Genomic DNA, 17,375 nt, shown 5'->3' on the forward strand with positions numbered 1-17,375 from the left:
GTTTTTGAATGTTCTGTTAATTAATTTTGGATATTTTAAATGTGTTCTAGATGTCCAGCTTCAGTGTTCTTTAAAAATAAAAGTTTATTGATCTTCTAAAGGACACATTTTTACTGTCATGCTATTATTTGTAAAATAATTTGAAAATGGTGTCTAAACGGCAATATCATCGCATATCGCATTAATTTCTGGGCAATTAATCGCACCAAAAAATGTGTTCTCGTGACAGGCCTACCAAGAAATAACAATTTAGTCGTACTTATGTTGTATTGGGGTTCTTTATAGTGAGCGCTCTAGAGACTAAGGTAACTCAGTCATCCTATTATCACGAGGTGTTGCTAGTCTCACAAAAGTAAAATTGAATGTGGAATTCATTTCTATTCTAAAACGAATATTCATCAATTTTATTCATACTGACCCTTTGGTCGTATCGGAAATTAAACTCTGAAAGTATTCAAAATTGATCGTCACAATAAAATAATTATATATTAACAGATTTGACTAAATACATTGCTTGGAAACAGGAGAGAGCACACTGCGTCAGAGAAACAAAAATGGCTCTCTAAAAATTTGAATGACTTCTAGGTGAGCTAAATGTTAGCCTCATCTTCCTCCCGATCTCAACCCTCTTGACTATGACACTACGCCACTAAAAGGAAGGTTGGACGGATCCCCTACCAATCTGTAAATTCCCTGAAGTCTGTAGTGGGAGATTATGTGCGAGGACTTTATCCCAAATGTATTCTTTGGCTTCAGGAGGAGGTTAAAGTTATGTGTGGAGACAAATGGCAGTCATTTTGAGAAATTTTCACAGTATATTTCTACTTATTACATCCGCCAACAAAGTTGAACAGATTTTTTGTTTTTGCCCCATATCCATTTTCATTAACTTGCTATGATGATTATATGTATATTGTTCTAGTCATTTAATTTTGAGAGGTCAAAGTTACATAAAACGTAAAATTAATAATCGACCATAGCCAGTGATGAAAATCCAGTGTAGAATGGGTTTGTAAAAAACAAAAAACTGAAAATCAACATGGTAGCCCTGATGTTTTGGAGGAGATAAAGAATAATGCTCATAATGTTTCATTAGATCAGCTACAATCATCTGTGATTAGGGAGAAAAAAAAAGGATATAGACAAGGATATTTCCTAGAATTACTCCGATGTCGATTCCCAATTCTATTTTCCGAGTCCAACATCACTTACCAGTGATCACTTATCAGGTTTTGAATATAATTGAATCTATTTTGGAAATAACTACTCAGGAATTGAATAATAATGATAAATCCTAAGGAAAAGGAAATTCCTTCTTTGTACAACCAATTATAAAAATATATAAAAAAAAAAACAAAAACAAAAAAACGGGCCGGCTAAAAATATACCGGAGATACAAGGAGCGGGGATCAAATTGTCGCCAAAATATTTTTCTACAAAAAACAACACAAAATATACATTTTTTAACTTTTTTATTGAAAATCAAAACTATGACGAGCATATAGGTATAGAGTAGCCATCCATGCGATATAAACACCGTTGGCATCAATAACGGCCTCAATACAACCTCTGAACCGGCCGCAGGCTCTTCTGACCATCTCATTGTCCATGTTGCCAAATACTTCCTTGATGGATCCTTGATCAGGCTTGTTTTGGTGCTATGGGGATGTCTGTTGTATGTCTCTCGACATAGCCCAGACAAAATAGTCCAAAGAATTAAGGTCGGGAGAGTTAGGAGGCCACAAATCCTTGGTTACGATGTCATAACAGTTCTCGTTTAACCACTGCATGGAGATTTTGGACACATGGCATGAGTCCTGTTGCCACACCCAGAGCCTGTCTCCGGCCACCCCTTGGATCCAGGGACCTGGTAGGGTCATCCTCAACCATCTTCTTTACCTTGTCGACAAAAGTCGGTGTCCCTGACCTTCCTGTCGGCGCCCTCCTCCTTGGGTGCCTTCTTTATGGTGGCATCAACATCCCAGGTGTCCTCTAGCTTCTTACGGATACGCTGAACAGTCCGTAAATTCACTCCTAAGGTTGAAGCAATCGCCGAATTGGAGATTTCACTTCCATTATTAACCAATGCCATGACTACGGCAGACCTCGAAAGCTCCTCGTTCCACTTATAGCTCTTTATCTCCTCAAATGATGACGGCATGATGCTAACTGAACTATGTATTGTCAGCTGACAAGAATAGCTTTCCTATTTGGTAACCGGTTTTTTATTTGATAATGTCGTCTTCAAGTTATCAAAGTTTAAAGTAGGCAACAATTTGATCCCCGCTCCCTGTACATGACTTAATTTGATTTTGGGGGAAGGTTAGTTACATTAGCGAGTTACATTTCTTGTTTCCTTTTGAAATACATGAGTTATGTAGTCATAAATATATGTTGTAAGGAAATAAATTAATGAATTGAAATTTTATAGGTTATTTGTATGTTCATCCAGCAACATATCGAGGGAGGACTTTTAAAAAAGTATGACAACTCCTTCTGTCTTCCCTAGAATCCATAATCGTACTATAATACTTTCAAAAAGTAGTCTTTTTTTATTTTATTTTTGTTTATATACAAACCTAAAAGACGAGAATCTATCCCCACTTTGGGGATACATAAGGCTTTATTTTAAGCCTGATGTGAACTGTTGATTCACTTACTCACATATATTAATGATATTGTTATTAATCGCCTATAAATAAACACACATTCGCTATTTATTACTGTTTTTTTTGTAACCATGTTCTATCATCTTCTGCCGCCTACGTATTGTAGTCCTCCTTCTAGGCATACTGCTCTTTCATAATTCATCCACCTCTCTTATGTTAGCAAGTAATATGTTGCATGTCAACACAAAAACATTCTGTAATCATTATAATTTAACTATTTGTACGTGAAGTTTTGAGACATTGAGTCAATAGCATATATAATCTAAAGACTATTAATTATATCATCATGAGTCTCAGCAAATAAATTTTTCTGTAAAAAAATAAATTTTTTCGAAAAAAAACTTCAAAAATCAAAAGTTGTTCACAAAAAAATTTAAAAATTAAATTACAAATATTTGAAATATATTTTTTCGAAAAAAATATATTTCAAATATTGAATTTTATTTAAAAAAAAAAAAAAAATTAAAAAATTCAGAGCTGTTTACAAAGAATTAAATTTTTTGGAAAACAATTTCAAATATTTTATTTCTTACATATTTTTTCTTAAATACGTATTTGGCTATACATAGAAATGCACAGTACAAACTCCAATGATTGTCCATAGACTGGAGATCCAAAACACGCAGTAGCATGACACAATTACGAAATACATGATTTTTATGGAATCAAGACAAGTCTCAAAAACAATTAGTGGATAGTTTGTACAGTATATTTAGGCCTATGATGGCTGTTTGGAGCGAATCCAAAGTTGGATGAGAAGTGCGTCAGATATTCTTCTGCAAGAGGTGTCAATGTCTGGCCGGAAGGAGGGCGATACGGGGGTAGACCGGAAGTCATCCATATTGTTCTTCTTGGCTATATGAGAGGGGACACTTCCTAATGGACTTCTTATTGTTGTAAACACTCTGGGCAGAGATGCCAACAATCTTTGCAGCCTTTTCAGCGGTGACACTTGGGTGGAGGAGATCCCTTTTTTGTTGTTGCTCCAACATGCGATAAAAACAAAACTTGTTCATTTTTGTTTCAGCTGTCCCTGTAAAAATAACAGGGATCAAATTTTGATTAAATAATAGTTATTAGAATATGAGAATAAGAAAGCCTCAATTTATTTTATTATTTACTGGTGTGAATTTAACCTTTTTCCCTATACACTTTTTAGGTTTGGCTGATATACTTCCCCGCACCAGAGGTGTTCCTGACGTTTATTACCTATGAATTCAGGTAGCATGCTTTGAAGGCGTACTTATTAGTTATTTTCATTTCGTACTAATAAGTAGATGAAGTTCTAGATATAAAAACCAATCCGATTTGCGTCGATCTTAGCTCAAATCTTATGAGCACGATAAGTCGAACAGAATGAAAGTAGATAATTTGAGCTTTGGTTTCCCATTCTGTAATCCTACGTAGAAACTTATTTGATCAATATTAATCCATAAAATCATGACACAATTTTAAAAAAACAACAAGAAAATAGGGTTAGCGGGTTGATGGATGTTCTAGTGAAAAAAAATGCATAAAGAGACAGACAGAAACGGATTTGCACACTTTCCTTATAATTCCTCAAAGTAATTAAAGTTACTGATGGGACAATTAATCGGAATCGGAGAATCAGTTGTTTTTTCTGAAATCAGTAGCGAGAAAATAATGTTTAATTTACGATTCCGATTGTTATTGATTACTACTGGTATGTAACTATTTATTACTTTTCGAAGCTATGAAGAAAAAAATCATAGCCCCCCCCCCCAAATCAAATTAAGGACTTATTGCTTTTTACTGGAAAATTAAATATCAAATTAATCAATAACTTTATCAAAAAAATCAGATATTAAATTAAATTTTTTTTTTTTTTTTTTTCAAAAAATTAATTTTCTCTGAATACCTAACTATTTTTCAAAAATTTTCTCCAAAAAATTTTATATTTATAAAAAGAAATAGTCACTCTTTTTCTAAAGAAGCTCATTTTCTTTCTTAGAAGGATCTTAGGGGTTAAGAAAAAAAAGGATGATGAAGAAATGGTACTCATTCTATTCCTCCATTCCCCCTTCCCCCTTGTAGACTGTACATAAGTGATTTTAAACGTAGCTACTTACATCGTACCCGGTGTAAACTAAAAAAATGACACTGTTATTGAATGTTTTATATATATAATTTATACAAAGCTATCTTCAATACCATTTAGTCATTTATTTTATCAATACTGTCGTGATTGGCTCATAGTTTGACAGTTATCATCTTACATATTGAGACGTCTGAACTTATGGATCCAGATCATTGAGAAAGATATATAAAGTCTATTTCAATAACGTCATAAATTGACTCATAATTAAAGAAAACACCCTCTCGGAGGCTCATATTTGTTCTACACAATATGTTCAAATTTCTAATGCATCATATTGAAACCTCATCAAATGTCTTTAAAGATAAAAAAAAAAGGGCTTAAAATGCCTTGATTTCACTATGCGACGGGAAGGAATAATTAAGTAGATTATCATCTGAGATATGGAGTGGCTATATTGCCTTCTTCCAGTAATTGATATTTTCAGCCAAGACTGATTAAATGATTTTCTGCTACGTTCATCCTTACCTTCAATGACCCCATCCTCACCCATTTTCTTTTTTTACATTATAATGTGTATTCCTGGCTACTCCAATTAGCTTAAAAATCTGTGTTCTAGTGTGACCCGCACGCAATATAATTGTGACCTTTTAGTCTGGTATTCTATTGGCTTAATTAAAGTATAATAGATATACAGGATATTTACACTTACAACCTAATCATTTTGAGCTGTATAATCGTGTTCATTTTCTAGTCTACACCCGGTATATGTTTAATATACATACATACATAACCGTTGCCTCTTCTCAAATGAAGAGAGGGGTAGAAAAAGAAGACATAAACATTCACCAGGGTCTGGAATCATAAAAACTTGTTTTTTTTCTTCTTCTTCTCTCATAAATTATATATATGTGGCCCATCAGTACAAAAACAAGCTAGAATGATTTTTCTCAAAAGGAAGTCTACAATATCTAAGGTAAAATTGTGGATTATTTGGTAACGAATAGATTGGGTACACTTTTTGCAAGAATGAAAAGACGTACAACATTGAGACTTTATCTCTTAGTTCTGATTTGATATATCTCTTCTATTTTTCAAAGTGATTTCATGTTTCTGCTACCATGGGCTCCAAACTAGCCCTAAAGGCGCTGGAGCACTTCTTGATGAAACCTCGGGCATAGCTTCCGCTGACGTTCGACAAAGGCCTTGAGGTCTGTCGTATACCGAAACTTGTGGTTTTATTCTACTTATCTATAATCTACAATATATACAACAACGTTTAGTTAATCAGTCAAGTAAAAATCAGCGATAACACACATTTATACTATTCACTACAACAACAAACTTTGCGCAACAGTACATAAATTATATATCAACTAAACATCTCACTACAAGGTCATCCAAATTTTGCTGAAGGCTCTCTTCTTGACTTAGCTCCAAAATACATAGTCGAGGGAGGGGGGGAATGTCCAGGGAAGAGATGTGAAATGTTGACACATTATGCTTTAACGAAGTCAAAAATTTATAACCTCTCTTGAACCGTTTGGCGTTGGTTGGTTGGTTGGTGTTGAAAGCAGTTCCTCATGTCTTTGTACGCCAGAGGTCTTCCCAAATCCTTCACATACCTCCTCACAATTCAATCACTGACATTGAGAGCCTTGGCAAGCTGCCTTATCGACTTGGCTGGATTTTTGGTGATTGGGGTGTGCATGTCCTCCATGATCCGGATTTTATGGCGTGTACTGCTTCCAGAGAACATTTCAAAGATCTGAGTTGAAGCTTGACTTTTTTTTCTTCTCCTACCTGTATAATTAATCTGATCAAGATACAACAGTTAATTTAAAAACATAAAAAGTGGCGAATATGTCATGTGGGAAAATCTCCTTGAGGCAAAATTAAGAGCTGCAAAAATATAGGCGGGCAAACTTACCGTCATGAAGAATATGTTGCAGAGTTATAATTCTAAGTCTTTGTTAGAATTAAGGGTCGACATGAAAGTCATTCTCCCCCTCCTTACTTGTTACACTTGATTTTATATTTACTATATATCCCTGCATCATGCAGTTTCAAACACTATGGATTTCCCTTAAAACAGTGTTTGGAATTATTATGACTCCCCCTATAGAGCGGTATATTCCACACATGTCGTATTATTTTTTTAATATTATGATAGTAAATTATAAAAAAATAAATATTGAGGTGAACAATGATTTTTGTAGTTGTCGATGAGTTCGTTCATACTATGTCTATTAGTGTTGGGTTTCATTCTGGAAATTATTTACTGGTCTGAGATCCTTATATATATATATTTTTTTTTTTTGACTGAATTAGGTTGGTCCAAAAAAAAAAAAAAACTCGGTCTGGACCGGTCTCATATAAAAACTCGGTCTAGATTTGTCCAAGGGAAAAAGTCGGTATAGTTCGGTCCCAAAAAATTGGTCTTGACAGATTTTACAGATGAATTGTTTATAAAATGACATCATATCTTTTTTCTAGTACTATGACGCTATACGAAGTTTAAACAGAGATATCTTGGGTTAATTTTGATTCCGCCGTCTCTTATATGTATATAGTATTTTTTCTAGAACTTTTTGAGATATTTTGGGAAAAAATGAATGACAGTTGATCTAGAAAAAAAAAGGTCTCTCATAATATATATGAGTCCGAAATCAGTCTATTAATTGAGAACAAAAAAAAAATGGTGCATAAAGTGAGACTGAATCAAAATCGGTTTACAAAGTGAGACCAACAATAATCGGTGGTCCATGGTCTGTGACTGCGGTCTGGACCAAAAAATCGGTTCAAACTGCTCTAGAAAACATCATTTAAGACGGAACGAAAAAAAAAAAAAATCGTTGCTGGACTGATTTTCATTTTTTTCATGTCTATATAAAAGAAGTGTAAAATTTAAAAATACATACTTGATTCTGAAGATAGCTTTTAATGTTTATGTAGGACATACCGGATGGTCCATTGAAATACAATAATTAATTCATGTTTCGATATATTAAAACATAAACAATTAGTTACAAAACAGAACAAACCTGAGGTCTTTAGCTTACGTACATACAGTTGAGAATATTACTCTTGAATGGGATCGACAAATTTGCAGTTTGTGTGCCAGACCTTCAACTGCCACCTGGAAGCCATCATTGCCGCTAAGAGCGGCTACATTAATGATTAAGTGAGCTCGGGCACACATCTATTTATAGTTTTAATTTTGTTTAAATTATATTGTTAATGAATAAATTATACATATTTTGTTCAAGTTTAAAATTCAAAGTGTTCAGATTTTAATGGACCACTTGGTATATTACTTATTTGAGTATGTCATGAACATCTTATGTAAATATTTAGTATTTATGCAATGAATCCTTTTTAAAAGGAAGGAGAGAGAGTCCCTATGCATTTAATTAGATGATTTAAATAAAAAAAATAAAAAAAAATAAATATAACTACAAAGAATTATTATTATTTTTTTTACTTTCCTTTTAATTTTTCTTAATTTTTCACTTGCTCAAGTGCAAAATATATATTATATGTGAGTTGGTAGGAGAAAAAGGATGAGAGACTCGTAAAATCATCGTCATCATAGCACATGTGTTGTTATACTAACTATAAGGAATTAATTTTTATGTTAATGATATCTTTTTCTTTCTAATGTTATGATTCTTGTTGGTGATGTCGTTTCCCTTCCTAACTTTAATGCTCATTATTAGAGTAAATGTTGAGTCAGGAGAAAAAGAAGTTTCTGAATGCGTATTATGTATATATACATAGGATTGTAAATCTGAAGCATTTTCGGTATTTAAATAAAAGAACCTCTAAATTAAAATGGTCACCTTGACATAATGTGATATAAATGCCTGTTTTTTATTTTTTGGATTGGGTAATATTAAGAAGGATTTGTCTTGTCCTCAGCAGATGCCATTATTATTTAACTCCTGAGTAGTAAACTTCCCCTCCTACTACATTCAATTACATTTAAAACCTGTTTGAACGTTCGTGTGTGCTCATAAAAGGTCGAGTGTAACCCTGAGGATTTTTTGGACTCACAATAAGATTGGGGATCAAAATCGAATTAATTCTTGCCAATGTCCTTGTTTGTTTTCTCCTCCATCTCCTCTCTAACATCACAGATGATGTTAGCTCATCTCCTCCAAAACATTTCTCAAATTGTCAGGGTTACCATGTTGATTTTCACGGTTTTTTAAACATACCCATTATACACACAATTTTCATCATTAGGTATCATCGTTGTTTACTTGAGTAGTTTGTAATGAAAAAAAAAAAAAAAAAAAAAAAAAAAAAAGTGGGCGAGGAAATAGCATATGTGAGTGAAATATATAATATGAATTAAGACTTCTGTGATATCAGCTGCTTGTTATATAATTTTGAGAGAAGAAAATGAATTAATGTAGGAGAACCTCCTACATTTAAAATTGCATTAGTGTAGGTAAAATATTATGATTACAATTCATATATATTTTATTATCCATTATAAAGCAATTTACACCAATGATAGTCTAGAATTCTTCTTTTAGAGGAAAATGTTAACTCAAGAAAAAAGGAGCACGCGCATGAACCATTTTTCCTTTTCTTATTTTTAAAGGTAGTATATTCATTACAAAGATGTCAACTCTAGTTATGAGTTGATAAAGAAGGTTGTGGTACAATAATATAACCCCCTCAATGACATTAATATAAAATATAGGTGTATCTTACTACCATAGAGGGCATAAATTCTTCTCCGCACCATTTTTTAAAAACAAATAGTTTAAAGCGACACTGTTACACCACCACCTTGTGGATTGTATTTTTTTTTTTAGTTTACGCATGATCATACCCTATTAGAAGAAGACGACGCTACATACTTAATTGTTCTCTCCTCTAGCAAGAAAGATTAATGCAAAAAAATTCTGGAAAATGCACGAACACTATTCATATCGGCAATTTAAAAAAGAAAGAAAAATCACACGCGACATGGAGATATTTTATACAACTTTGGGTTGCTAGCTTACATATGAAGTAGGATTGTAAATCCTAAGCATTTTTAGAGCGTAATTTTTGTTGTTGGCAATCGTTAGTGTTTTTTTTTTTTTTTTTTTTTTCCCCAGAAAGCTCTTACCATTATTATTTTATACTTGAGGATAGGAGACCTTTCATGTTAGTGTATAACCAAGAGTTTGTGGGATCATAAATGATGGAGAGTATCACTGAGGATTTGTTGGGTAGTTATAAAGACAAGTCTTCGTTGGACTCAAAGTAGAATTAAATATCGACAATGTAGTAATTCCGTGTTAGATATGGAGTGAGTGACGTGTTATTTCATTCACCCTCTAGCCGCTTGCAGCTGATCTAATAAAACGTCCTGACTGCTCTTTAATTGGCAGGTTTGCCATCATTGTTCATTCCCTTTTTTTTTTTTTTTTTTTTTGACATAACAATCATGCTCACGGTTTACGGCTGTATATATTGATATTTTTCATCTTTTGGTAAAAACTAATGACATTATTAAAGAATATAGGGAAAAGTAAAATAAAAAACTCTCTTCAGATTGCCAACTGGGGAAAAAAATATTCCATGCCTTGAAGTCATATTTTATACAACTATAATCACAAGTGTTTTTTTATTTTATTCTCAATGCTGTTATCATTATTATTTCATACTATTAATTTCACCCATGTTTATAAGTTTAAGTCGTTGTTGTACTAAAAGACGAATTAGAGATCCCCATAGGAGTAATTACTCTCTATATCTTTGTTTTATACGGGGTGGGACTGTTATTTAGTTCATTTATATTCTAGCTGCTTCCAGCTAATCTAACACAACATCTGACAGCCACAAATCAACTGTGATAAGGGGTGTGTGGGAGAAGCCAAGCTATAAAAATACACACGATTTACATCATTACATATAATACTAAAGACCCGGAGGCATGGGCTCAAGGGGACTCTCTGCCAAAGGGTCAAGAAGAACGGAAAAATCGTGGCAATGACAAAAAATAATTCCTAACAAATGGTTGATATTGTAAATATACATATCCTGTCATACAAACCATGATTGACAATTTGAAGAATATTTTAGAGGAGAGCAGCTTATCTGTCATGACGTTTCATTAGAACAGCTACAATCAGCTGTGCCAAGGGAGGAGGGGAGAAGGGAAACAACAAGGGGATTTGATATTTTAATTGAATGTAGTAGAAAAACAAGTTGGCTACTCTCGAGTTAAATAATAATCGCAACAGTTGAGGAAATAAAAAGACACTCATCGGATTACCAATTCTAAAAAAAAAAAATAGGTCATCTATGTACAAAAAAAACAAAACACGATTTAAATCACTAGATACAATTGTAAGTCCGTGTTGAACGACTATAATTGAGGCTCGACAACAGAGGAATCCTTACAACTTCAAGTATGGATCTTTGCATGGATATTTTTCAACGTTTAACAATGATTAAAGACGTGATTTATTGGAAAATATTATGTTGTAATAAAATTATCAGTTATTCATTTCTCCTCTCTAAAAAAGAAGAAAATAAAAGATTTCCTTCAAACTGTTTTTTGAATTTGTGTCCATCCGCACATTGTCGGTTGACCACAAGACACTAATGATGTTTTTTTTTCCAAGAAGCATATTACACACACGTCATAATAAATATACAAAGTAGTAGATGAACATTAAGTACATAATATACTACTCACAAAATGATATTAATTATATGTAATCAGGTCCTAGGTGCGTCCACAGGCTGTGGGCTGGAGGGGCTGTACCCCTCCCCTAATTCAGGGATGTGTGTGCTTTGGTTGGATTTTTTTTTGGGTGAGTATGAAAAATGTTGAAGCAAAATGAGGTAGAAATTATTTTTAGAAAGATTTATTTTATTCAAATAAAGTTAATTCCGTTAAATTATGTACATGATCAAAAATTTCAATTTTTCGGAAATATCTATGAAATTTTGAATTTTTTTTCTAAAAAAATTGATATTTGAAAATTTTTCCCAAAAAAATTAATTTTTGAAGTTTTTTATTTGAAATTTGTGTTTTGAATTTTTCTTGCAATTTTTTTGTGGCATAGCTATGAATTTTTGAAAAAATCTCCATAAAAATTAATATTTTAAATTTGAGTCCAATAACTTTTTTTAAACAACTTTTATTTCTTTTTCTAATTTTTTTTTTTTTTTTTTGAATAGTTAAATATTTTTGGTTTGTTTTTCCGAAAAATTTGATATTTTATTGCAAAAAACAACTTTTTTTAATAATCTAAATGTGGATTTTTGAAATTGTTTTCAAGAATTAAATTTTTTGTGAGGAGGTATGGATTTTTAATTTTTTTTTCTTCCAATAAATTATAATTTTTAGATTAATTTTTTTTACTCAAATTTTTTCTCAAATATAAATAAAAAAGGAAACACAGTTAAATATCTATCATGACCGTTATTATTTCTTCGATTTTTTTCATCTTTTCCTTATGTGAATACAAATGAATAGCTGTCATTAAATACCTAGATAAAAATGCATTGTAGAGGCTTAGAGGCAATTTTATTTTCCTTCTCCATATTTTTATTATAGTTAATAATATTAATTTAAATAAATGCATTTATAGAGGTGCTTGTGTTGGACTGCAGTGCGAAAATCCAGGATCCGTCTGAGACCCTTATACCTTCTAGTAGACCGAACCTATTCTGTTCTTATTCAACGGACTTAACTCACTAACACAAAATTACCTACAGTATTTTCTTGTCAGCTGTCGATTTCTTCCTCTAACTTGATACGTCGAGAGTATTTCATAACGTAATCTTTTTGATAAATAAAGGGAGTAATAGTGACGTCTGCAGATGATGCTTTGGCTGGAAGGGCTGTAACCCCTCGCCCCAAATTAAGGAGTAATTGTTTTTTAATAATAATAACAAAAAAAATTATTTGGGAAAATTATGCAACAGAGCAAAAGATTTAATTTTGTGTGAATGGCTATGGATTTTTGAATATCCTTGGCCTAAATAGCTGTCAAGGGCTGTTGAACCATTTTGCTTTAATCAAGTCAACAATTAATGACCTCTCTTAACGCTGTTGCTGTTGAAAGCAGTTGCCAATTTAGGTATTAGTACATAAGAGGCTTTCCCTAAATCCTATACATACCTCCCATGGGTGTTCGCAAGGGGAGGGCTGTAGCCCCGCCACAAATTAAGTAATTTTTGCTTTTGTCTAGAAAACTTAATTTAGTTTTTCAATTTTTTTTTCTAAAAAAATTAAATATATATAAATAGCTACAAAAACATTATTTTTTGTGAATAGTTGAGGATTTTTGAAATTTTGTTTGAAAAAAATTTAATATTCAATTTTTTTTTATAAAATTTAATGTTTGAATTTGGGTTTCCAAAATATTTTTTTTTAATATTTTTTTTCACACCAAATTTACCCTATGACCCCCCTGTACAATCACACGCAGTTACTCATTACTTACATTTTTCTCCTCAAGAATAAATTAATAATGATACCAGCTTAAGAAAGAAAAATTAAAATGACTTGATTAATTATGTAATACTTTAGCTCGTTGCTAAAATACCTCATTTAAAGTTACATTCATTTTTTAAAATATTATAAAAAAGTACTTCCTTTTTTTTCTTCTTTTATTTGAGTTTACCTAAATTTTAAAGATTAAATTTTGCTCTACGGTCTGTGACTACTGTCTGAACCACCGAAATATAGGTACAAATCACTTGACATCATGTAGTATTCAATAGATGTCTATATTTAGTAGTGTTGGGACTCGGTTTGAAAGTTTATATCTGGACCTAAATATGGAGTCTCAACACTAATAGATATGGAAATTGACTTTGGTTGTATTTATTTCTCTCTTTCTTTTGATAATCACCGTATGTTCTTTTTTTTTCTTATGCCACATATTTACGTAATATAATTAAAATTTGATTGTTATTCTGTATATTATATGTACTCATCTAATTGTTATTCAAAGGATATTTTATTTATATTACAGATAACGTATGAGTGTTATGTTGTCGGTCTTTGTGCCATACCCTTCTACTGAACGACGACGTGAACTCCTTCCACTTCAAAAAGCATAATTTTTAATACTTAATTCAAGAAATATACATACTTTCAAAATGGCGGGACGAGGAGATGAAGACACTCTTCATCTCTATCAAATGTTTCAAAACTCCTTCCACCAAATCACAAACAAGGAAGGCGGAGGCGTCTATCCCGGAGGCGGGTCTCAGGAGTTAGACCCAAATGGGCAATATACTGGTGGACCTTCAGCTCCACCTGGTGCAGTTCCCGTGAATTCTTCAGGATGTGGCTTTTCTAATGCTCATGATAACTTTTCACCCGAATCTCCATACTTTCCATTTGCTCCACCTCCTCCTAGTAGTGGATCTAATGGAACGACAGTAAGTGTGTCTGGTCAGAGGGAGTCCAAGGATGTGGGAGGAATAAGGACGAAAGAAGAAAGTTCCACGGCGGCTGCTTGGTATGGGGAAGAGTTTGTGGGACCCAAGGGAAGAGCCTCTCCATCCTCTTCTTCCTCTAACAACAATAATAATAACGCCAACAACAATAATAATAACAACTCTGGGGGAGACATCCTCCCCACTTCCTCAACCTCTCCATATTTCATTACTCCAGATGGAACGGGAAGCTCCAGCAACGGAGAGTGGCAGTCTTATAATAACTATTCCAGCTCAAGTGGTTTCAATTCCGTCGTGGATCAATCTGCTCTCTACCAGGATGGGGGTGGTAGAGGGAGCGGATATAGTTCTAATCCAGGGACTCCGGTCTCTTCACCTGCTCCCTTCAATAGGAACAATCTTGATGATGCCATCAATGTACTTCGAAATCACGCCACAACCACCGATTTTGGAGGATCTCAACCCCAACAGCTCCCACCCATGTCTTCGGTCGGCTCATCGTCTACCAATGGTGGAGGAGGGAATGGGGGTTTATATATGGACGCTGTCGTCGGCGACCCTTCCTCCTATTCCTTACTTCCTCCCGGTTCATCTCCTTCTTCAGGAGGTGGAGGACTACTTCCAGTTGTTGGGGGAGCTGGAAGCAGTTCCCCATCCTGTGTCTCAATAGGTAAAAAACGAAAGAGTTGTAGTAATATATCTGAAGATAGTAAACCAAGTAGTTCTTCCATCATTGATCAAACAACCTCTCTTCCTCATCAAAAAAATAATAACGGACGCAAAAGAAGAAAAAACGAAGATGAGGACGATGATGTGCCTCCAGAAGTTAAATATATACGGGAAAAAGAAAGACGCTCCGCTAACAACGCCCGTGAACGAATTCGAATCCGAGATATCAATGAAGCTCTCAAAGAGCTGGGTCGCATATGCATGAGCCACCTAGAATCCGACAAACCTCAAACTAAATTAGGCATTCTAAACATGGCTGTTGAAGTTATAATGACCCTAGAACAGCAGGTTCGCGAAAGAAATCTCAATCCCAAGGTAGCCTGTCTAAAAAGAAGGGAAGAAGAAAAATCGGATGAACAACCTCCTCATGGGGGAGGAGCCAGTGGATTGATGGGTTCCGTTTCATTAAATGGCGTAGGGCCTCCTCCCTCTGCCACGATCACCACAGCCTCTGGAGTAATAGGAATCCCTTCCTCAACCGCCGGCTCTCCTAATAATAGTAGTAATTTATACTCTGCAGCAGTTTCTCAAGGGCCTCCAGGCGTCCTCACTGGTTACCCTCCGCATCCGCCTATATAAATGTTTATATTAATAATCCATTATGATTATATCGTTACGTCGTACTACATACATAATCTATTTCTTCCGAAAAAGTTCGTTTCTCTCTCTCTCTCTCTCGGATTGTTGTGATATATATATATACTACAATGATATATGTATTTAAAAAAAAAAAAATCAGTAATGATTACAAACAATTACATATAATTAATTAAACTCTACTCAGTGTATACGTCGTTTGCTCCTTTGGTCAATTTACTCTACTCAAAAAGAAGAAGGAGAAACGATACAACTCTCTCTACTCTTGTGTTGAATGTTAATAACAAATGAAGATCTTACAGTTATAAGAATGATCATCGTGCTTTTGTGTCATGTATAATGACATTCTCATCAACTCCTCAACTTCAAAAAACACCCATCTACATACATCTCAACTCATCTATAATTAATTATTATTAGTCTGTCAAATCCTGTTTGTGTATGCGTGTACTTAATATCATTTTATCTAAAGAAGACTATTATTGGGGATGTGGAAAATGTCCAAGTCATCCTTGGTAGTGTACATATCTTTAAAAAAAAAAGTATTTCTTGGGAACTTTGAAAGAAGGCATATCTCTTGACAAAGATTAATATACTGTCAAAACTATAGTACTCGGATATACGCGTTTAAATGATCAAAATAGCGACGAATAATTAATCTAATATAATGTCATTTTTTAGTTTGAAAATAAGATCAGAGCCTTTCCCCTTTGATAATTTGTTTCATTTATAATTGTTTTCCGAGACTGAGCGGATATATTTAGTTTAATGACTTTTTTTTTAAATATTTATAAAGTCCTTTTTAAATAATGCTATATATATTTTTTTTTTTTAGAAAAAGGCCCTCATTGAATTTCACCCCCCCTTTCAAATCACTGTGTAATTCATCCACCAATTTCGACTATCCTCCGTAGAAGAAGAAAATTATACTGAGGCATACAAATAACTACTATTCCATTGTCTTCTGTTCTGAACTTTGGTATGTTTATGGAATTTTGTTTTTGCCGAAAGAGCCATCAATTTAATAGAGTGATTAATTTGTTCCAGATTGTGACATAATATATGATAATAGACTAAACAAAACAGGTGTATTACACTTTTATAGATTATAATATTTATTATCTGTCGGCCTAACTAAGGCAAATCTCTGTCCCTGCAATATATATTTCTATCAATACTCTAATCATCTATGGGGGCATCTCCCCTCCCTTGTAACAGCATCGGGCCTTAGAGCACTAATGTTTTGCAGATTAACCAAACTTATTCTTTTTTTTTTAATGAATGCTCACGAAGATTTCAATAATTTTCACATCCTACCTATTATACTCATAATTATGACTACTCCACCAGCCCCACCCCCCTCAAACCAACTCAACCCCCTACTTTTTTTATATTGTACCTCCGCTCCTCTTTTGTGGAGGGGATTTCTTTGTAAAAGAAATCCCCAGCCACAACTACATACAAACCTTGTACTTACTCTATCTTTTTACTATGTATTTCCATTTGTTTTATCATTCATCGTACCTTCTCCTTCTTTTAATATTATGATTAATTAATTAATTATGCAGTAAATTAAAAATATTATTACATTATATTATCATTTAGACAAACAATGAAGGAACAGGAGACATTCAAACAACAGGCTATTTATTATTGTAATAAGCAAAATATATTCTTGATTATGATTATAAAGAATATTTATATAAAGAATTAATCACTTCCGTGTTGGGGTTCATTTTTAAATGAATTATAAATGGTGAAAATGTGTACAATTTGTTGGGGGATTTATATAGACAATATTATACAATTTATAAATTGTAAATTGTATTGCACAAAACTTAATTATAACATGGGTCAGTCTAATTACCAATTATACATAGGACCTATGATTTCGT

The 17,375-nt window shown here is 33.3% G+C and overlaps 1 protein-coding gene across 1 annotated transcript in view; it reads left to right on the forward strand.

Annotated features, from left to right (window-relative positions):
* da (transcription factor daughterless) overlaps positions 1-17,172 on the forward strand; it is a 53,036-nt gene extending 35,864 nt beyond the window's left edge. Inside the window, exon 2 of the mRNA XM_040721181.2 lies at positions 13,725-17,172. Coding sequence (XP_040577115.1) covers positions 13,852-15,462 — 1,611 coding nt within the window. The 5' untranslated portion in view covers positions 13,725-13,851 and the 3' untranslated portion in view covers positions 15,463-17,172. The remainder of the gene's footprint in view (positions 1-13,724) is intronic.
* The last annotated feature ends 203 nt before the right edge of the window (positions 17,173-17,375 follow it).

Source organism: Lepeophtheirus salmonis, chromosome 11 (assembly GCF_016086655.4).
Source record: "Lepeophtheirus salmonis chromosome 11, UVic_Lsal_1.4, whole genome shotgun sequence".
NCBI lineage: Eukaryota > Metazoa > Arthropoda > Copepoda > Siphonostomatoida > Caligidae > Lepeophtheirus > Lepeophtheirus salmonis.